Below are 21,878 nucleotides of genomic sequence, written 5' to 3'. Positions count from 1 at the left end.
GGATTTCCCCACAAATGTTTGCTTACCAAACACATGGGTGCCCAAGATAATCATAAATCTATAATCTGCAGCAGGTGTAAATGGGCTAGCAGGGCTAAGCACCCCCTGTCTTACAAAGATAAATTTAAAAAAATCAACATATAAGGGTTCATATTTGGTATCCACATCAGATTATTTGCTGGTAACAAATGTATTAAAGTGGATTATGTTGGACTTATGTGGACCCAAGCGCAAAAACACAGAATAGTATGAAGAAGCGACACTGGGGCTGATTTCTTTCTAGGCCAGACTGTAGATTGATGTAGCCCATCAGTGAAAGCTGTGTCAGGTGATTATGCAGAGTGAAACGCCACCGAGATTTGATCTCCATTTGGGCTGATATGTTTAATCCATTTTGCTGATATATCTGTAACATGTCGGCAGCAGTGATTGAGATTGTGCACGTGAAATACAGTTGCGGGTGTAATGAATAGGTATAAAATGTATTATTTACTCTGTCATCCCTTTTTCCTCTCAGAATGCCTCTGGAGGAGAACCTAAAAGTAGATAGACTAAGCACACATTATCCAGTCAGAGTTCAAATTACACAAAAGGGCAGACTGCAGAAACGTATGTTTTGCTTTGTTTTTTTAGTTTAAATGAAAGTGTTATATCTTTTCTGTTTACCATGTCCTGTATTCAGAGAAAACATGGCATGAATGGACATGAAACACATGCAGCTCTCGCTCTCTCTCACTCTCTGTGTGTGTGTGTGTGTGTGTGTGTGTGTGTGTGTGTGTGTGTGTGTGTGCGTGTTTTTGTGTGTGTGTGAGAGAGAGATAGTTTGCCCCACATCACTCTTATGGCATCGATGAAACCTTGTAATATTATACGTTGTTCAACCCTAATAATTTCATTGTTGAGCCACTGATAGATATTAGGTTTAGCCCTCCTGTATAATGTCACGACCAGCCGTCACTGATCTGTAGTTTCACTCTAATGGTTAGTCATTTCATATCTAAAGTGATGAAGTGCATGAGCCAAAACACTATAAAAATGTTACTTTGTTAGCACTAGCCAATACTGCAGCAGTTAGTGGTGGAATATGATCATTTCAAAACATGGAAAATCTAAACAGAGGATGATAAGAAATGAATTATTAGGTAGGCTATTACATTGTCTAAAATTCAAATTAAATTGTTAATAAATTTAAAATGTTATTTAGAGTGTTTTTAAGCCTTCTCTGTTTTTTATCATTATTATTATTATTATTATTATTATTATTTCTTCAAATGGGCCACTCTACTTTCTTTTGTGAAGTTATTAATGAAACAGTTATAGTATTAAGGTATTAAGTATAGTATTAAGGTATAGCATTAATATGACACCTCCATACCAATATATCACCACCCTAGTGAGTTGATCTTTTCCAGTTGTAATGAATTCATGAGTGGGGAAAAAAAAGACTTTTTGTTGTTATTTCTGTTGTAGTAAAGATGAGCAGCTCTGATAGTGGGCTGCGACCCTCACAGCCAGATGACCCTGTAACAGTGATAAGGTAATTGCCTGGTCTCTGATGGCACCCACATGGCCTTGTTGGAACCCTGGCGACATTTTGTACTTGAAACAGTTGTTTTTAAAGACTTGAGCGCAGAGCAGTGAAGAAAACAAGCGCGCCTCACAGCAGAGCAACAGGAAAACAGCGCTCTCTGCTGGACACATTCACAAACACATGTCGAGTTCACTAACGCAGAATAAGGTTAGAAAGAGGTGATGTTTTGTAGCACGTACTGTTATGAGTCACGTAAACATAAAAGGTGTAATGGAATTTGCGTTGACATTTGCGGGGTTTTTTTCCCCACGGGGCGTCTCTGCTCTGAAATTTCGACTATGGTATGAATAAACCTGAAGGCCAGAGGATGTAAAATCATCGTGCCACATCTGAGAATATATATATATATATATATATGCATTTTACTGTCCAGTGCCAAGGGCTAGGCTGCATGTACCGCCGCTGTCAATAGCTGTACTTTGCTGCTTCTTTAAGATCATTAACGGTATTAACAGTCAGATGTGTCTGGTTTGTCACTGCACTTGTCCCGAGGCTTCTCCTGTTCTTCACTCTGTTCAGATTTCTTTCTTTAGAAGTCTGTCAGAAAGCTTGCAAACATTTATAACAGGAGCAGAAGCCTTTTTTTTTCATCTGTGCCCTAGTGCAATCCTAGTGCACTACTTCTTTGCATTAATTGCACATTAAAAATTACATTACTTATTAATTTCGACTACATGACGAACACCATGATGCAATTCACACGCTCTGTTACACCTTTTATTTAGGCCTGGTACACACCTCTGTCATTACAATTCATGAGTGTAAATGTGACATATTGTATACACACTGGAATTTTTGTTAGTATACTGTTTTGCTCAAATTGAATGAGCACATGTATAAATATAATGCTAATGAGGTTACTCTGAGCTTTTATAATAGCATATTATTATGCATATTATATGCTTTTTATATTATATTTTGACATACGTGCAAGACAGGATACTTTTAACCTGAATAAATAAGAAAACATTATAAAGTGGAGTACTACTGCATAAAAAAAAAAAAAAAAACCCTGAAAGGAGAGAACATTTTGCAAGGCACATACGGCTACACAATCACAACCAGAACATGGGTTACATCATTGTACCTGCATGTTATGTGTTGACAGAATGAAATGCTGGACTTTTGACGTTAACCTTTGGCAAGTCTCATGCTATAATGACAAACAATTGATCAAATAAAACTGGTCCCCACCAGACATTTTTGTGTCAAAATAGAAATACAACAAGTATTGTGTCTCTTAACAGTATATAATTTTTTTTAAAGCAGCTAATGTAAATTTAAATTTGGACAAAATCTAGGAACATTGATAACAGCTAGCAAATAACAACTCATGTCCAAATGTATTTTACTTCATAGAGAACAAAAATGGGAGTGCTACACATTTCCTTACAACAGAATATCATAATCCAAATGCTCGTTAATATTTGTAGTAAACTAAAATATATTTTTTCCCCTTAATGGCATTTTTTCTGTTATATCAGTATGGATCTGTAAATGACACAGTATTTTGCATTACATGGAGCTGATGCAACTTCCCGGTACATGAAATTCATAAGAACAATTATTACAGTTTGAGTACTAATAACACTGTTAATAGAAAGTATCAAAGTCAACATTTAAACTCTAAACAGGCCTTAGAAAGCATAATTGGTTTTAAATATTTGGCATAAAAAAGTACAATTCGTCTCTTCCCTTTTTTAATTAATCCAAAAGTGTGCAAAACAAATTAATAACATGGAACATGGATAGTCCCAAAATGGTAATGAAATATATATATATTACACAAATAATAGAATATTTAAAAATATCTAGATGTATAATAGTCTTTCTTGGTGACTGGTTTGTTTTGAGCACCTTGTTATCTGCACACCAACAACGGAACCCTATACTCTTCCGGTTAATATGCATCATTCATACAAAATCTTTCTTATCTGGATGATACACATCTATCAGTGTGGGCTGATGCAGCATGTCTGAAGTTCAAATATCAGTGGAAAGTTCAGTCCTCCCACAGAACCGATGTCCTGTTAGACAAGACCTGCCCACTCTTACGCTCTCACGGCTGAGTGTTCAGTCAGCTTTCCCTCAGGTCATAAACTGTGTGTAACCCTCAGCGCCTGTTACTATGACATCCATCCATATTCGCATGGCCTCTGGGGATGGGGCCACCATGAAGTACAGCCGGTCGTGCGTCTTCACACAGAAGGTTAGGGAAGGATTCGGACTCTGTCGGGACAGAACAAAAAGACAATGTGTGTAGGATGAGGAGAACTGACAGGATAACTGTCGAAATGAAGCAGAGTAGCATAACGAAATGAACGTGAAGCTGCCTTTGATCTCTCTTTGAGAATGTTGTAAGAAATGATCTTTGTGAGAAGATGGCTTTTTAAACTTGAACAAACTGACTATTGGGCTGTGTTTGGTGGCTCTTGTTTTTTGTGGCATGTTCACTTATCCAGAAAGTGTAAATACTGTAGGAAAATAAGAAGCTCTGGGTTACTTTGTTTACCTTAGTGGCACTGCGTAGGTGGTCGTAATAAACTTCCTCGATGGCCTGGAAGTAGATGACCCCTTTCAACTTTGTCTCATGCTTGTCTGAAAGCAGAAGAGTGTATTTCATGTTAAAAAAAAAAAAAAAAGAAAGCATAAGCACCTCCTATTTTTGCAACATTTTATAAGTACAGCTGATTGTAAGTAAAACCTGATATGGAAATAGCTACAGTAAATCATTAACCTGTTAAGACAATAAGTTGATACTGCAGTCAATTTATTGCTCCCCAATTTCTAACTGATATTTTAACATGAGAATGTGCTTTCTTTTCAATGTTTAAGAAATGATATTTATACCTCAAATCAAACAAATAAAACAGAGGCAAATTTTTCATGAAAGACAACAGGCAATTAGGACTTGGAGGTCACAGAGTTGTACATTTCTTATTACAAGTAGTGTTTTGCATTTGTGGTGGAACCGTTTTATTCATTGCTGACAAAGTCAGCAATGATCTGTCAACTGTTTTATTCATTGCTGACAAAGTCAGCAATGATCTGTCAAAATCTGTCAAAATCTGTCAAAGTCAGCATCACCCAAGGTAGTAAACCCAGCATGTACAGTAGATGTTCACAAAAAGCTATATGCAGTTTAAAAAAAAAACTCCTCAGCAGCTTTTAATGTAATTTTAAATAACTCTACAGCTAAAGGTGATTTCTTTCAATCTCATGAATAAATAAATAATAAATGAATGAATAAATAAATAAATAAATAAATAAATAGGTGTTGCAAGCTTCCTTACACTTGTGTTCATGTATAACAGTTTTCGTTAAAACATCTGCATAATTATTAAATCATTTATTTTTATAATTATGTATCCTTAAAATTAACCAAATATACTTAGTAAATTGGGCTAATTTGTTTTGGGCATTTTTCTGTTTTTGAAGAGTTGCAAGTCTCATGTTGTTAGTCATGAACAAGCCAGGGGTAAATCTCCCCCTCCACCCCCCCACCACCCCATTGCTCTCAAACACAGGGCTGGAGAAAGTGTTGCAGATTATTTCATCATCATCATCATCACTACTACTAACATGGGGAGTAAGAGGGTGAAAAGGCTACACACGTGAGCTACATGTGTGTGTACGAAATACATTAAAAGTGAGAGAGATATACCAGTGTGGAAAAAAAGATGTATATAGAGAGACAGACTGGCCAAAAACAAGTGAACTTTACTTTTCTCCGTAGTGCAAGAAGCCTTTGTTTTATGCTGGTAAGGTGGAGAGCAGAACTTTTTCCCCGATCACTAAAACATACCCACATAGTAGGAGAAGGTCCTCTTTAGACGGTCAAAGACGAACCAGCGCTTCTTCCATGATTTGATTTTGCCACCCATCTTCACCAGGTGGCCTTTGCACATTTTCTCAGAGACGGTGACGTAGGGACAGGTGTCTATGCAGTGACCTGCTGACTCCACATGGGAACGCAGGTCGAACTCCTCCTTTCGGATGGGTAGGTAGCGGGTCATTGGACGAGCCTAATCAGGAAAGAATTTAGATTTAAATATAGAGTAGATATGCGGGTATTTTAATGTTAATGTTATTTTTGCATATATGAGATACCTCACATATAAGTATGAGAAAAGCAAAATAATATATATTTTTGTCGAGGTCACACTATTAAACTGTGCTTAAAAATGTTTTAAAGTGTATAATCATGAAGTAAGCTTTTAGCCAGTAAGAATTTTTGCTGCTATTGGTTGAATTTACATTTCCCCCCAAACAATACATCTTTGTCTATGCCTCTTTCTGGCCTGTAAACCTGCATTATCTGGTGTATGTGAATGTGTGTGAGATGCCAAATGTATGCAAAACAGATTCAGCTGCATGATTAAAAAAAAAAAAACAACAACAAATGACAACAAATTAAGAATAGCCTAAAAAAGCTAAAAATCTAAGACCATGTACATGCAAATTAAAAGACTATATAGCACTGTAGGCTATTGCTAATGTAATTTTAGACATGTTTTAAAATACTCTAAAAAGTTGTTATTATTATTATTAATTTTTTTTTTTTTTACAGAATTCATTTTTATATAATAGTGTTTCTAAATATTCATTGTATGGACAGCTCACTTTACATTTGTAAGGTGTACACAGCCGAATGCGTTGTCATTCCATCTCTAATCCCTCGCTTTAGCCATGTGCCTTTACTTTTTCCTCTTTTATTTTTATCATTCAATCCTTTTTTTCTCTCACCATCCATCTGTCCTTTCATGTGCCTTAAGTCTTCCCACTGTAATCTGACTCTTATCTTCATGTCCCCCCCTCAACCCCGGTATTCACAGGATGACCCCATAATCACTTTTCACATGTTTGGTTTGAACACTCACCTCGGAGCTGGAGGCTCATTTCAGCTCAGAACTGTATTTTCCGCTAAGCCCCATGGCCCTTTGAAACCTCTAAATTGACATTTGCCTGATGCGGCCACCGCTGTGATGGCTCTGAGATCAATGTGAAAACCTGCCTCTTTAAGCATTTTCTTAACCTCAAGACACTAAAAGTACATGTTATGTCTGAAAGGATTCATTGGCAGACTGCGCTCTGAGAGTGCCATTGATCTGCAAGCAGCTGGTATTCTCTCATGCTTGCCTTCTTTGTAGACCTGCACTGACCTGAGAGCTTTGCTTTTCTCTCATCTTGACCTCCTCCTCTACTAATCTCTGCCGATGCGCAGTCTCTTCCTGCAGCCTCCTTTCCACCTCCTCTCGCCTCTTCCTCTCCTCCTCCAGCAGCTGCCTTCGTGCCTGCGCCTCCCTCTCCTGAGAGAGAGAGACAGACACCAAAAGGGAGACAGAGAAACAGAAAGAAAGGGGCATTGAACTAATAGTGAAAAGATGAAACAGACTGAAGGAAAAACTACATTTGCAACAGCCCACAGTGAGAGGTTACAAGGGACGTATGAAAAAATAATTTCACAGGAGAATGTCAATATGTGTATTACTCTAGGTGAACTTGTTAAGAGCCCGTCTTTCATGTCAGTGTCTCTTTGTAGGTGCGAGAAGAATCTTCACTGCTGCAAAAGCATAGGGAGTTGACACTCCGTTTTGAAATTCATAAGAGAGATTACATTTCACAGACAATTAAAGTTTAATGGGACTCACACGACTCTCCACCAGTCTGGCTTTTTCCTGTTGAGCCTCCTTCAGCATCTTCTCCATTTCCTCCAGCCTCAGCCCAGCCAGGCCGCTACCACTGAGACACAAACACATCCATTCGCTCTGTTACTATGAGAGCTCACAACTGGAGATTGTGGTATTGGACACAAGTGCTCGCACACCACACAGTTACTTTTTTTTTTTTTTTTTCCACTCAACTAGAGAGTCTGCAGGAAAGATCCTCGACAGTCAAAAGTGCTCTTTTGAATCAATTTCTTCCTGTTGCAACTCATTCTTCCAGGAACAGACCACTGACCCACGTAGAAGCCCTTAGGTAAGTTTTTTTTTTTTTTTTTTTTTTCATTTTAAGAGAAAAAATGATTCTGACTGTAGGTTGAGACCCAGGAGCTCTAATTCTGACATATTAAAACATCAAAGGGCATAAAAACATAGACCAGAAACCGAGTAAAATCCTTCCCAAGGTCCATCTCTTCTAGAATTGAAAAATAGGACACAATCAAGTGAATATCCTTTCTCGGCTGACAAAATACTCAAACCCCCACCCCTTTCTAAGGGGAATACATAATATGGCAGGCTCCCCTTGTTCTGCCTCGGGACACGACCCAACTCTGAACAGGTGAGCAATCTCTTGTCTCTTGTATGGTTGGTGGTTGTCATGGCAACAGGCCGGGTAACTTTGTACAAGGAGAGGAATGCAAAGAAAAACACGTTTAAGGGGAAATTGGGCAGGATGACCCGTTGTCAGGGGAACAGAGGCAGACAAGGGTTCCCATGGAGACCGTCTCTCAGGGGCACTGGCAAGGCCAGTCATTTGGGGCCCTGAACTGACCTGACCTGAATCAAACTTTAGTTGATGGTTAGTTCTTACCAGTATTAATTAAGTTCACCACTGGTAAAATATTACTGCACACAGTATTTGGAGTTGTTTTCATATGTTTGCATGAGTAAAGACGCGAGTCCAGACAAAAGACAGGGTTTCTGTTTTCCTCATGTAAATAATGTGAATGCGCTTTATAAAAAAGATTATCTTGAAACAAAAACACATGACCAGTGGAAGACACTGTATAGCAAAAGTGTCTGTGCCTTTTGGAGTCTTTTATATGCTGTAATGTTTCTCATCCTACACAAAATTTAGATGTTAGATCTGAGGCCTGTTAACACACATTCTGATAAAAACACATTCTCCTTTATTTTTATTGCAACCCTTGTTCTCTTACAGTGAAGTCAAAATTAATTATTGGTCAGCAAGTATTTCAAACTGAAAAAAAAAAAAATAATGCTTGCGTAAGTATTCACCCCCCCCATGTTCCGGAAACTCTAGGTGAAAGATATTGTCTTAACAAGGACATGTTGACTTGATAATTGGCTTTCACCTGTGAAACATTAAAACAGCTCCCATGGACTGGACAAAAACTACCTCAGTTGAACTGTCATTGAAGAGACTGTCAGTCTGAAGGAAATGAGTGAAAATGATAACTAAGGAGCATTCCATTCTATAAACTACAAGTTTATAGAATTTCATAATTTAGGACTGTTTGAGGTGATTACTGGGATGTCCAACCTCTTAGAGGCTGGACATCCCAGTAATCACACAAACCAAGCACTACCAAAAAAAAAGGGTCTGTCTTGATTCAGCACTCTAACAAGACAGACTGGTAAGGGAAGCCACAGTGAGGCCAACAGTCACTCTGAAGGAGTTAAAGAGTACAGTGGCTGAGAGTGGACTGAAGGTTTCAACATCCTAAGTGGTGCAAAACTAACACAGGCCTCATCCTCCGGGGGTGCTTTTCATCCTCAGAACCTGGGCTTCTTGTCAAAATTGAAGGGAGAATGGATGGAGCAAAATATAGGGGGACAATACCTACTTCAGCTGGCTAAAAAAAAAAAAAACTAAAGCTCGGGAGAAACTTCACCTTTCAGGAGGACATTGGTCCCAAAGACAGGACCAAAGCAACACAGAAGTGTTTAAAAACAAAAAGGTGAATCTTCTACAGTGGCCAAGTAAAAGTCCAGATCTGAATCCCATTAAGAATCTGTGGCACTGCTTGTAAAATTGCGGTCAACAAACAACATCCAGTCAACTTAAAGAACCTAAAGCAAATCTGACAGTAAGAATGGGAGAAAATTACTCCCAAACAGTATGCAAAGCTTGCAGGGACTTACTCCAACAGACTTAAAGCTGTGATTGCAGCAAAAGGAGGTGGTATGAAGGGGCTGAACACTTATGCAAGCAGCATTTTTCATTATTATTATTTTTTTTTTAGGATCAGCTGACAATGATTTTTGATTTTTGGTTTGCAATAAAAATACTGTGTGACATTTATAATGTCATTTATAATCCAGATGAATCTGAGCTCACTTTTAAGGGGGTTGAATACCTCTGCCAGGCACTGTATGTTCCACCTCAACCACCCACATGTTTTTATTAATAAAGAAAACTTGATCAGGGTTGATCTCGGTCATTAATGGTGATCTCAGAATTGTTGGAAATAGAGCTTGCAAATGTTAAAATGTAAAAGTCTTTTACCTGATAAAGGACACCCCAGACTCCCCTACAAAGTTCTGATGCTTTGGGCCAAGCCAATATTTTCAAATCACTGACGCGCCCCCTCTGTTTCTCACCTTTCAGGTGAACAGGTGGAGTTGTTTCCAGTGGATACGCTGGTCTCCACGCTGTCAGAGCTCTCCAGACTGAGTGTGTCGTATGCTGGGCCACCTGCAGGGGATGCTTGATGGTGCAGGATGGAATGGTGCACCATTGGGGCTGCTGGAGCAGGGAATGGGCCATTTAACTGGGAGTGAGAGCCCTGCGGCACCCCCCAGTGGCATTGCGGGTCCATTTCGAGCCTCGGTTTCAGTTCAGTGGTGAGAAACCTGGAGTCATCACACGTTTGGAGCCCTAGGCAGACGCATAAAGAGACAAATCTGAAAAATGGTAAGAGAATGACAATAGGCAACCTGGGCGATCCACTTTGTTTATTCAGAGCTTTCATAAAATCCTTTTCCCAACAGTGCTATACAATACAGCACCTAGAACTAAGGTATTCAACTAAAATTTGTAAAGGTCCAGTTATATAAAATTCCTTGCTTACAAAGGTCCAGATAATCAATTAACATGACAGAATGGTGACAACCATTATGGTACTTCTTTGCCCAATTTTCTTTAAACATTGTATTTTTTATTGTCATTGTCTCTAAACAAGCCACGTAGTCAGTTCACTAATCAGACCATAGAGAGTAAAAATCTGTGAAAACTCTCTGGTGTGATGAGCTGAATTCAGCAAATTAATTTAACGTCAAAACATATGTGATTGTAAAACAGATGACCTACTGAAATACTTTGCTGGATACACATCCAGACCACAATCTGCTAGTTGATGCCTCATGCCGTAGAGTATGGAGCATTTATGCATACTATTAAAATGTAAAAGATTTTGCCCCAAGCCAGTAGATACCAAGGAAAGACCCTACATGCCTCAGAAGTTTTGTCCTAAGTCAATTCTTTTCACAACTCAGAAACTCCTCCTATATGTTTCACCCTTCAGGTGAACAGGTGGAGTTGTTGACGATGGATAGACCGGTCCAGCATAAGCAGTTAATATGATATACAGAAGCATGTTCATGCCGTTCGGAAGCTGGTTTACCTTTGACCTCAATAGCAGGTTTCTTGGAATCTGTATCCAGATGAGGGGTTGACAGGTCTGGCAGGCTCTAAAAGTGAGGCAACAATGTGGTAGGGAACAATTATAGGACACATCAAATTTAAAGAGAAACATCTACAGAAGCATGGTTGATCAAACAGCAGCCTTAATGCTAACACTGCAAAATCTGCTTACTGTAAAACATCATTTGTAGAAACTATGAAAGTCTGAATCCAAAGCAGAATGGAGTTAATAGCATTAAAGTTTATAGAGAATATAAACTATATAGTCTGGAACTGGACAGAGACACAATTTTTTGTTCTATATTCCAGCACATTTGAAATAATACACATAATGAAATAAAATATTGGATAAGAGGTTAAAGTACAGTATGACACTAAAATATCTTATGTTTTCACTCCAAATATTATAGAAGACATACTAACTAATAACTGAATTGTCATCTAACCTTCTTTTTGATAATAAAGTTTCCATAAATCTTTCACACATAAGGCAAAGTAGGCACTTTTTTTTACAATCAAAAATAACAAAACACAGAAACTCACGCCACAGATTAAATAATAATCTATAGGTCATTATTTTAATTTCACAATAATATCGGAACTGCCTGAAAGAACTGATCAGAAAACAAGGGTTTTTACGTAAGTGAAACTCAGACCTTTTCATATAGTTCCCCATGTGAAACTGTAAAATTATTTTAGAACTTGATGATAAATGCTTTACTATCAATAAGTGCTTGAGGAAACCCATAAATCATGCATCGTCTGATGTTTTGAAATGCGGAGACTATAAAACCAAGGCTGAAATTCTGAACTTTAACCTCATAGTCATCATTCAAAATCCAGACTCATGGAGTACCTTAATTGTGTTACTGTCCAATGATTTACACACCTCCATGTATTACTGCAGACAGTGTGTGTGTTACCTTGGTTGGAGTGTTTCTGCCTGCACTTCCATCATTGGGTTGTGTGGACGTACCATTTGCTCCATCCTGCTTACACTTGTACATCTGAGAACAGAGAAGAGAATGTCACTGTGCAGCCTAATAATCAATTAATAATTCAACTGACAGCTTAATTACAATGAAAAATATTCACATAGACACCTACATGATGTCAGAGGAGTAAACCAAATGAAGTCAATCCAAATGAAATTTCTATTTTGATAACCTGTTAATTAATTTGTTAAATTAAATAATCATCATGTAACTTTTACAACTGAAATATGTGCATACATTTGGCATATGTGCATTTGCATGAATACATAGTGAGTATAGTAACATATTATATTTCAAATTTCACAATAACATTGCATGGGAGGGTCACTGAATTAACTAATCTAAGCAGAATTGATGCAGGATTTGAACATGCTTCTTCTTCTTCCTTTTGTGTTCCGTAAGGACACTTGGCTGACATCTTGCTCCAACTGGCAATTAAAGACTTGTTAAACAGATGCGAAGCAACAGAAAATTCATTTGATTTGACAAATCCTTGCATGTAAGCACAGGCAATCAGACATCTCCAGCCATGTACCAGCACAACACACAGACACAAATGTCAGACTTTCTAAGCAACCCACTCTAAACAACACTGGCTAGTGTTAGTGGATAACCCATGGACAACGACAGAGCGTGTGAGCACAGGAACACAACGAAGACACGGGAAGAACGGAAGGGAGAACGGAGTTTACCTGCATGGGTCTGCGTGTGGAGAAAGACTTAGCTGGAAGAGGGGGAGGACAAGCATGGCTAGTATCCCCAACTGCCATGATGTCCTGGTACCAGCGCTCTAAATCCAGCCTGGACACCAGAGGCTTGTTCCTCTCAGCCTAGGTATTACAAGCAGTGCAAGTGTAAGAAGAAAAGCCGCAGAGATGATAGGAGAAGAGGTAGGGGAGATGAAAGAAGAATGATAGAATATATGCAGCCATATCCAGATCTCAAGTAATTTCCATGCATAGTCCATAAGCTATAAATCCATAGTTCCATCCATAAGCCTTAAAAAAAAAAACAGCACCTCTTTTCACCATATGATTTAGCTAATATATTTATAATTTTAGATAGAGCAAGTGATTGAAAGAAAACCATGTGGAACACACACCTCTGCAGAAAGAGACTCGGCAGGGTCACACTGTGACGTGTGGCTAGAGAGGACAGGGTCAGCTACTATAGCTTGGAATGATTGGACAGGAGCCGTTGTGGAGTGATCAACCTTGTGCATCCCGAAGAGCTGGTTCAACTGACTAACTGTCACATACTCCTTTACCCAATCAAAGCATCGTGTACACATACACAGACAGAGGAGAAAATGTGGTGAAGGCGTTAAAAAGCAGAAAGACACAGAAGCGTACTATGTTTAGAAATATGAAATGAGCTTGCTGGATGATCTACATTCTATTAATAGAGATGAGCAAGGACTAGAAGAAATAGCAATGATAAGAGACACAGCAATAAATGGAGTCATAAGAAAGAAGCAAAAAAGACAATGAGAGAATAGTCAAAGAGCACATAAAAAGAATGGATAGGAAATTGCACAAAAAGAGAAAGTGAGCTGTACATTCATACCTCACGAGGGGTATCTGGTGTTACAGCAAGAGAAAGGCAGGAAGTGGTAGGGGCAAAAGAGGTGGCTTGAGATGGGACACAACCACTACCATACATCTTAAATACATCTGAAAGTCTGAGGTACTCCTGAATACACAAATAAAAAAAAGCACCAACTTGTATCTGTACCTGTACATACTGTTAAATATACAGTCAAAGAACAGTCCAGAGCCCCAATCCATCATACTGCATACTTACTCCCACACACATGCACATACTGTATACAGTCCCCTCTGAAAGTAGTGGAACAGCAAGGCCAATGCTTTTGTTTTTGCTATACACTGAAGACATTTGGGTTTGAGAGGAATATGAGATTATAGCTCAGACTTTCAGCTTTCATTTCCTGATATTTACATCTAGATGTGTTAAACAACTTAGAGCAACAACTTTGGGCACCTTGGGGCAAATTTTAGGGTATCTTTTGCTCACCAATTTCTAGGTGAGCAAAAGAATAGGCACAGATAGTCTTAAAGTAAGTTAAAGTAAATAATACTTAATATTTGGTTGCATATCCCTTGCTTGCAATAACTGCATCAAGCCAGTGACCCACTCACATCACCAAACTGTTGCATTCTTCTTTTGTACTGCAGCTTCTTTCAGTTGTTGTTTCAGTCTTCTTCAAATGGTGGATTGTGATACCTTCACCCCTGCCCTATCCTCCTGTTGGTGATGTCACTAACTGTTGTTTTCGAGTTTTTCTTCACAGCTCTCACAGTGTTTGTCATCAACTGCTGCTGTTTTCCTTGGCTGACCTGTTCAGTGTCTGGTTGTTAGTACACCAGTGGTTTCTTTCTTTATCAGGACATTCCTAATTGTTGTACTAGCTATGCCCAATGCTTGGGCAGTGGCTCTGATCGATTTGCCCTCAAGAAATGAAAGCTCAAATTCTAATCTATCATTTCACATTCATCCTTTTATCTCAAACCCAAATAGCTTCAGTGTATAGCAAAAACAAAAGAATTGGCCTTGCCATTCCAAAACTTCCGGAGGGGACTGTATGTCACCTGCCCATCACATCCTAACACCTGTACTCCTACTCATTCATGCAGTTGAAGATTGGAAAGAGATCAGGCAATGTATCTCTTCAACTGCCCAGTTTCAGTGAACTTGTGCCTAGTGTAGCATTAGAGTATTCTTGGCTTGTAGTAGTGGAACCTGGTGTGGTTTTCTGCTGTTGTAGCCCATGTTTTTAACATTCTGTGCATTTTGAAATGCTTTTCTGTTCATCACGGTTGTAAAGAGTGGTTACTTGCGTTACCGTAGCCCTCTTGGCCATTCTGGTCATTGTCCATCACTGGATATATTTTTTGTTTTTCACATGATTCTGTGTAAACCCTAGAGACTATAGAGACTGTGCGTGAAAATCCCAATTATGTGCAGTTTCTGAAATACTCAAATCAGCCCATCTGGCACCAACAACCATGCCACAATCAAAGTCACTGAGATCATTTTTCCCCATTCTGATGTTTGATGTGAACATTAACTGAAGCTCTTCATTATGTGCATGATTATATGCATTGTGCTGCTGCCACATGATTGGCTGGTTGGATAATTGCATGAATAAGCAGGTGTTCAGGTGCAGGTGTTCCTATTAAAGTGGCCAATGAGTGTACACTATATATAGTGTATAATCACCTTCCTCTATGAAAACACTGCCACAGCCTTGTGAGTCTGAATGCAATTAAGAAATGATGAGCTGCCCACTCCACGCAACTTCCGCCATGCAGAAATGAAAACCCCAATCACAGCACACACCTTAGTCTCACTTCAGACTGACCTATACGTAAAATGTAGTCAACTACCCTTGCATTGCACAGTTATACATAGGCAGAGGCAGAAAAAGCAGTCTGCCGTGTAACATGCACCTTCAACAGTCTGTGTTAATGTCACTCAGAACACTTTAAGTATTTTGTTAAACAGTGATCGCGTGTAATGGAAGGTCACAAATAATCAGGACTACATGATTAATACTCTAGTAGAGCACCATGCTGTTAATATTTCTCAGGCTACTTATAATCTATCATTTTTGGTATTGCATTACAGCTAAATACAGTTACACTTCTTTACCAGTCAGCATTCCTTTATAAAAAAGTGTCAGGTAAAAGACCCCTGAAACAGTCCTGATGGCCATCAAGCACCAGCATGCCACTCGTTTACCTCCTGAGGCCTGATGGGGCAAGAGTGAGAGGTGGAGCTTTGGATGCAGGGAGCAGGCAGTGGGGGATGCTGGATAAGGACTTCATTGGAAAGGTCAGATTCGCTGATATGTAGAACATCCTGTTTTGAATATCAGTTGTTGGAATGAACTACAGGGGTCATTTTTAAACAAATAAAATCACCATTAAACTTCTCAGAGCTGCTGGGCTGTATAACTCCCCTCCCTTGTTGCTTTTACATATTTAATACACAAACAGCGTGGCATTGCAACGGAGCTTACCGCCTGTGGCAAGAGCCTAGATTAAATTTTTACATCACTGCCAGAGACAGTGAAGCAGATCCTATAGATATTAGTAGTATCTTATAGTATGCCAAATATATGGGTGGATATTTCAACACCCAGCACAAAGTTCCAAGCTAGCAAACAAACATCAACCCATGAATATTAATGATGCTCAAGAAGAAAACGAGTCTTTCTAGATAGTCTACAAAGGAGGGCCTGTCAGATCAACGGCAGCGAAGAGTGAAAGAGGCCTGATATTATCAGACAACACTAAAGATTCGTGGCCTGTAATAGGCTGAGAATTCTGCTGGTGCTGGTCATGTGTTCTCACCTCCTGCATGGTGTTAGAGGAATTGGGGAAAGTCTTCCCTCCAGTCAAGCTTTGATATCTCCTTTCCAGCGTAGCCAGTCTCTCCTTCTCCTATGTGATTCATACAAAATGAGTTCATTACAACAACATTTAAGAAGTATAATATTTACGGTTAAGTGGCATGTGGCTGAATAAATGCAGTATTTGAATACATTTGAATAATAATAAGTCTAAAATGTTATAGTGCCACAGATAGCAAACTAGGTTTATACTGCATAAACCACAGAAGGTGAAAACCGAACATCATAAAGAGGCAAGATAAATTTGAATGTTTTATATTTGCTTTTATTTGTTAATCTTGAATAATGTTTTCTTGTCGCTGCTATTTAACTCAATATTTTCTCAATTTCTTAGGCGGCCTGAGATCCAATGTAAAAATCAGCCTCTAACACACAGTGAGCCAGAATCCCATATACATTCTTGTTCACTCTGTTTACTCACTAGATGGGGTATAACCTAATGTTGAAGAAACTACATAATACCTGCACAATAAAACACGTGAAAAAAAAAAATAAATAAAAAAAAGTGAAGTCTAAACAATAGAGTCTTTCATAGTGTATTTGTATTGTGTTTTGTCACGTAACTAAGCCATGGGATCAGACTGCAAGGGGAAAGAGCTACAGGCCTTTTCTTCAAAGTAGTATTTCGCTAATTGATTGGGTGGTTAAACAATGAGTACTCAATTAGTCAACTAATGCCCATCAATATATTGGACTAACCTTATGCAGCATTTGCAGGGCCATGGTTCGGTCTTTAGCCATCCTTTCACAATCCTGAGCTGCCTGCACACCTAGCTGATTGGCCTGAATCTCAAGGGTAGCCATTTTCTCCTAAGGGAATATGAGCAATGCAGTTTTAGACAAGATTTAACAAAGTCCCACATTTGTAATTATCACAGTTATCACAATCTGTGTGCCGATCTGTTTCATCCCCCAACCACGCTGTAGCAGCCATTAAAATTGTCCTGATATCCATGATCATACCTTCCTCTTGGCCACACTGCGCTGGTACTCTGCTTTCTCCTGGAGCAGCTGCCGGCTGACTGTCTCCTTCTCCTCCTCCAGACTACTCTCGCGTTCCAGCTGGCGGAACTCCAGGTCCTCAAAGCGCTTTGAGCCAGACTCCAGTGCCTCGGCCTTCTGCAGACAGAATGGAGACGGAGCGGAGACGTGGACACAGAGACAGACAAACAGGTGGACAAGAAAAATAGACAGATGAACACAAATGCCTCAGTGACTCTACTGTGACTTTATCTGTTTCTATACATTTCAGAAAACCTCCACCTGATAAAAATAGTGCATAATAAATTGTTGAGATTGAAGAAGAATTCCTCGTGATTCCTTGGATCCTGTGCAATATCAGTCGATTAGTGAGATATTTTTGTTAAAACATGCAAAGCAAGCAAGCAGCTGAATTTGTTAGCATATGAAAAATATGTAATAATAGAACAACATGCAAAGACTGAGAGAAACAATCCACAAGAGTACAAAGAAAACAAGGGTCAAATACTTTCTTATACAACAGTGAATTCTACAAAAAAAAAAAAAAAAAAAAAAGAATACATCCAGAGAAAGTGTAAAAGAGAAACCAGCCAACATACTCCGGAGCTGTTCACACAATACACAAGTGCTATGAAGATATGAAGACTGTATTTTTTATAAACTTTTCCCTCCAAAAAAAATTCATTTAAATATCATTTAGCAATAAAACTAAGTAATTATAAATATACCTCTGTGGTAAACTGCCTGTGTCATTTGATCTCCCTAGAACACTAATGATCAGATTATTTTCTGATTTCTGGATCAGATTTTTCAAGTAGTCATGTAACCAGCATTCCACAATATCTTAAATTAAAGCTGTTATTAGATTTCAAGAAATCTGAGCAGGTATACAAACACAACCAGGAAAAAAAAGCTTGTCTTCCTCTTTGGATAAAGTACTTGGAAAAAGTTCAGCATTATATGCAAAATAAATATTTACCAGTGAAGTGATTTTAACTGAGTCAACCGTGTTTCTAACCAATCGACAATAAATACTCTACATAATGGATTACAAATATCTTGTGTATGTGAACAAAATGAAACGATGTAAAGTTTATCAATACCACTCCACTGCTTGGTCGATAAAATAATTTAACTACTTACAAGCTACTTGATTCAAAAAGTGCCTTCCAGCTCTCTACTGGAAAATTTAATTAAACTGCTAGCTTTGCAACTTGTAGCGATGCTAATAAAAGAAATCTGATTAGCAGCTGACTCTAGACCCAGGGTTTTATTATTATCACATTACTGAAGTGCATGTAAACGTGTAGCCAAAATCTGATTTTCTGCAGTCATCAGATTATTTTGTATATGCAAATGCACTCACTGTAAACAAACCCATCGCAGTGTCCTCTAAGTAGTTATCTTTTTGTGCTTTTTAAAATCTCCCTACTCATTCAGTTTGTTCACTATTGCCTTGGCTCTTCTTTCCTTTTCTTTTAGCTGAACATTTGTCCTTTATTTTTGTGTTGGTGATGCTCCATAGGGCAGTAGGAGAGGAGACTGACCCTCGCAAGCTGTTCTTGTAAGTGCTCCCTCAGAGACTCGGGGCATTTGTAAAGCTGGCTCTTCAGCTCACTGTACCCATCCCTCAACCTGGCCAGGACATCACGCTCGGCTGAGACATTAGCCCTCCCCTATGAAACAATAAACATATGCACACATACATATACACACAAATACACACAAGCATGAGCACACACAGAGCAAACCAGGGACACGGAGAGGAAGAAACAAAAATAACACTGCTCAAAAGCAGTATGACCGAGTTTTTTCTGCCTCTCTTTTTACAGATCTGATGCTTCATAATAAAATAGCTTGGATCATGCAGTGGTCCTATACAACTGGGTCTACATTCTTCAGAAACTTACAAGAAAACAAGTTGTTTTTCTTTTTGTAATTTATCTACCACTCAAACACCAGTCACATCACAACTACAGACAATCCCAATTGCAGATTGTGTAAAGAGTTTGGTTGTTAAAGGTTAGAAAGAAGTTAGTAAAGAGCTCCCACAAACAGCTTTCAAGAGAAAAATGCAGGAAACAAGAAAGGCAAATTTGTTCCTCCTTGCTGAAAGCAAAATGCTTCTAGGTGCAAAAGAATGCATTAATTAACTTATGCAAACTGTTCCTTTTGCATATATATGTGTTTACCTTTTCTTTCTCCCTCTGAATATTTTTCTCCACTTCATTCAGTCTGAGCTGAATCTGATTGATAATCTCTAACTCTGCCTCCACTTGATCTAACTCAGCTCTCCTCTCCCCGTGCAGCAATGCCCGCTCCATCTCAGCCTGCAGACAAAAAAAAAACACAGCTAAAGTTGTGATAAATCTCTTAGCATATTTCAAAGTGTAATCAAATTTCTGATTAATATTATCATTCAACACATTCAATATTAGTGTACACTGTAATCACATTGAGAACTACTAATCATTATGTAGTTTTTTGTAAGTATTCAACACTGCTAATGACCATTTACATATGGCGCTTCTCCAATTAGCTAAAAAAAAATCTAATATGCATCTAAATTTTATATTCCTTTTATTTGTTGGCCTAATAGACTCCTAGTACAGAAACCTTTGGAGGAAATAAAGATTTATGGAACACTAAGAAGAACTACAATGTTCCTGTACATGTTCCAGTAACATGATGTTAACATTAACATGACACAAACTGCAGGATGTGACATTTCAGAACGCATCAAAAATACAGTAAACACACAAAAATGTATAAAAGTACAGAAATAATGTAGGAAGTGGAGCTTAAGGTTCTGTGCATTAATATATAGTATTAATATTAATCTGGATTTTTTTTAAATGGGTGTGCTTGTACAAAGCACATTTTCTCACTTTGGGCCTTTTTGAAGATTGCCGCAAGTAGCGTCTCACTTACATAAGCAGCATGTAAAAAAAAAAAACAGACTGCTGTGAAATTGTGACTTTCCATTTGTGCATACACAAAAGCATTTTGGAATCATTTTGCTTTGCAGGATATGTATAAAGTCACTTGCCAGCTAAACACAGTTTTTGTTTTGTTTTTTAATTCCAGGAAGATGTTTAGTCATTCTGTAAAATTGGTGTTCGACCAGTCAGAACCAGTCAGGACAGCAAGTTCCACCCAGTAGTTCCTGGTCAATAGAAATGGACCTCCTCTTGAGCATAAGCCAAAAAGTTTCCCCAGAAATATGCTTCAAGAACATGAGTTCCTGAAAAGATTCCTGAAAAGGTTCCTGTGAGGGAAACATGCCTAATGCTACAATAGCATTCTAGTATTATTGAAACAACACAATATTTTAAAAACTAGTTCTGTGCTTTGTATTACAGCTTTAGTGGGTGTGTAGTGGAAGTCTGACCTCTTGTCTGGAATCCTGTAGCTGCTGCTCCAGCTCAGTGACCCGAGCTTTTAGCTCCTCTACTCGAGCCAGAATCCTGACCCGCTCCTCCACTAGATAACCCAGTTCCTGCTGCCCCATTCCGGCAGTGTCCTCATGCTGAGGGGGAGTGTGAGACAGATAGTGAGAAACAAAGAAAGACAGAGAAGATAAAGAGAGAAAGAAAGTTTCAGAGGTACTATACAAACTAAAAAAAAAAAAACTGCTCGTATAACTGAGCAGTGACTCAGTTATACGAAGCCTGTGGGTTCCAGGTATAGGAGCGAAGAACTATTTAAAGTATATGAGCCTATGAGTTCCTACTTGTCTGAATGGTTATGCATATGTGTGTATATGTATAGGAGAGAGTAGAAGTGTCTTACCTCCTGGTGCTGGCTCTCAGTGCTGCTACACTCCTCTTTCAGGTTCTCGTCATCACACTCTCCCAGTCGATGTGTGTGAGTGTGTGAGCGCTGCACTGCCACACCCACCAGGTCGGGGCCAGGTCGCTGGTCCTCGGTCCCAGGGAACTGACCTGCCCTCCCTGTCTCCATGTCTGCCACAGGGTCCCCTTTATTATACTCGGCACACAGGCTCAGAATGGTCTCTAGCCTCTGTCGTTCCTGTATACACACACACACCCCACACACACAGAGTTCAGAGTCAGGGTGGTCTCCTGAACAAACAAATAAATAGAAACCTAACAGAGAAAAAGAGACAAAGGTCAGGATTCAGTCTAAAGGCATCTCCAGCTACATGCGCATGCATTTGAAATGATCCCGTTAAGGCTTTAGAAGTGCTATTATGTCTTTGTGCAACGTGGTCTGTTTTAAGCAGATCCTGCTGACTGAAATCTGAGATAAGCAGTGCCCACTAACTCGCCATGCCAGAGCCTTAACTTAACATGAACACTGTACTTATAAGCGTAATATATAGCACACAAGTGTAAACAGCATGACAGGATAATGTCACATCAACACAAACGGATAAATAATCACCTCTGACTATCTTGTTTTAGCTAAGAGAACTCTTGGGCTCCCCTGGCAGCTGTATGAAATCATGGTCTCACACACACACACACACACACACGCATACTTGAAAACCAGCTCCCCCCACTTTGCTAACTCTCAGTGACCC

At 38.9% G+C, this 21,878-nt stretch overlaps 1 protein-coding gene across 8 annotated transcripts in view; it reads right to left on the bottom strand.

Annotated features, from left to right (window-relative positions):
• Positions 1 to 2,294: 2,294 nt before the first annotated feature.
• Positions 2,295 to 21,878, bottom strand: part of phldb1a (pleckstrin homology-like domain, family B, member 1a) — a 56,070-nt gene continuing 36,486 nt past the window's right edge. For 4 of the 8 annotated variants that reach the window (XM_026922054.3, XM_053230560.1, XM_053230559.1 and 1 more), the window contains 19 exons: positions 21,125 to 21,364; positions 20,724 to 20,861; positions 19,525 to 19,662; positions 18,880 to 19,008; positions 17,315 to 17,470; positions 17,051 to 17,161; positions 16,293 to 16,382; positions 15,679 to 15,798; positions 13,483 to 13,608; positions 13,019 to 13,177; positions 12,609 to 12,746; positions 11,845 to 11,928; positions 10,902 to 10,968; positions 9,880 to 10,156; positions 7,243 to 7,333; positions 6,754 to 6,900; positions 5,397 to 5,616; positions 4,104 to 4,189; positions 2,295 to 3,820 (listed from right to left, as the gene is read on the bottom strand). In XM_026922054.3, coding sequence (XP_026777855.3) covers positions 3,680 to 3,820; positions 4,104 to 4,189; positions 5,397 to 5,616; positions 6,754 to 6,900; positions 7,243 to 7,333; positions 9,880 to 10,156; positions 10,902 to 10,968; positions 11,845 to 11,928; positions 12,609 to 12,746; positions 13,019 to 13,177; positions 13,483 to 13,608; positions 15,679 to 15,798; positions 16,293 to 16,382; positions 17,051 to 17,161; positions 17,315 to 17,470; positions 18,880 to 19,008; positions 19,525 to 19,662; positions 20,724 to 20,861; positions 21,125 to 21,364 — 2,658 coding nt within the window. In that variant the 3' untranslated portion in view covers positions 2,295 to 3,679. The remainder of the gene's footprint in view (positions 3,821 to 4,103; positions 4,190 to 5,396; positions 5,617 to 6,753; positions 6,901 to 7,242; positions 7,334 to 9,879; positions 10,157 to 10,901; positions 10,969 to 11,844; positions 11,929 to 12,608; positions 12,747 to 13,018; positions 13,178 to 13,482; positions 13,609 to 15,678; positions 15,799 to 16,292; positions 16,383 to 17,050; positions 17,162 to 17,314; positions 17,471 to 18,879; positions 19,009 to 19,524; positions 19,663 to 20,723; positions 20,862 to 21,124; positions 21,365 to 21,878) is intronic. The other 4 variants (XM_053230558.1, XM_053230561.1, XM_053230562.1 and 1 more) reach the window with 4 other exon arrangements.

The sequence above is a fragment of the Pangasianodon hypophthalmus genome, chromosome 27, assembly GCF_027358585.1.
Source record: "Pangasianodon hypophthalmus isolate fPanHyp1 chromosome 27, fPanHyp1.pri, whole genome shotgun sequence".
Taxonomy (NCBI): Eukaryota; Metazoa; Chordata; class Actinopteri; order Siluriformes; family Pangasiidae; genus Pangasianodon; species Pangasianodon hypophthalmus.
The sequence above is the reverse complement of the archived record's forward strand: the minus strand, read 5'-3'. Positions and strand labels throughout refer to the sequence as shown.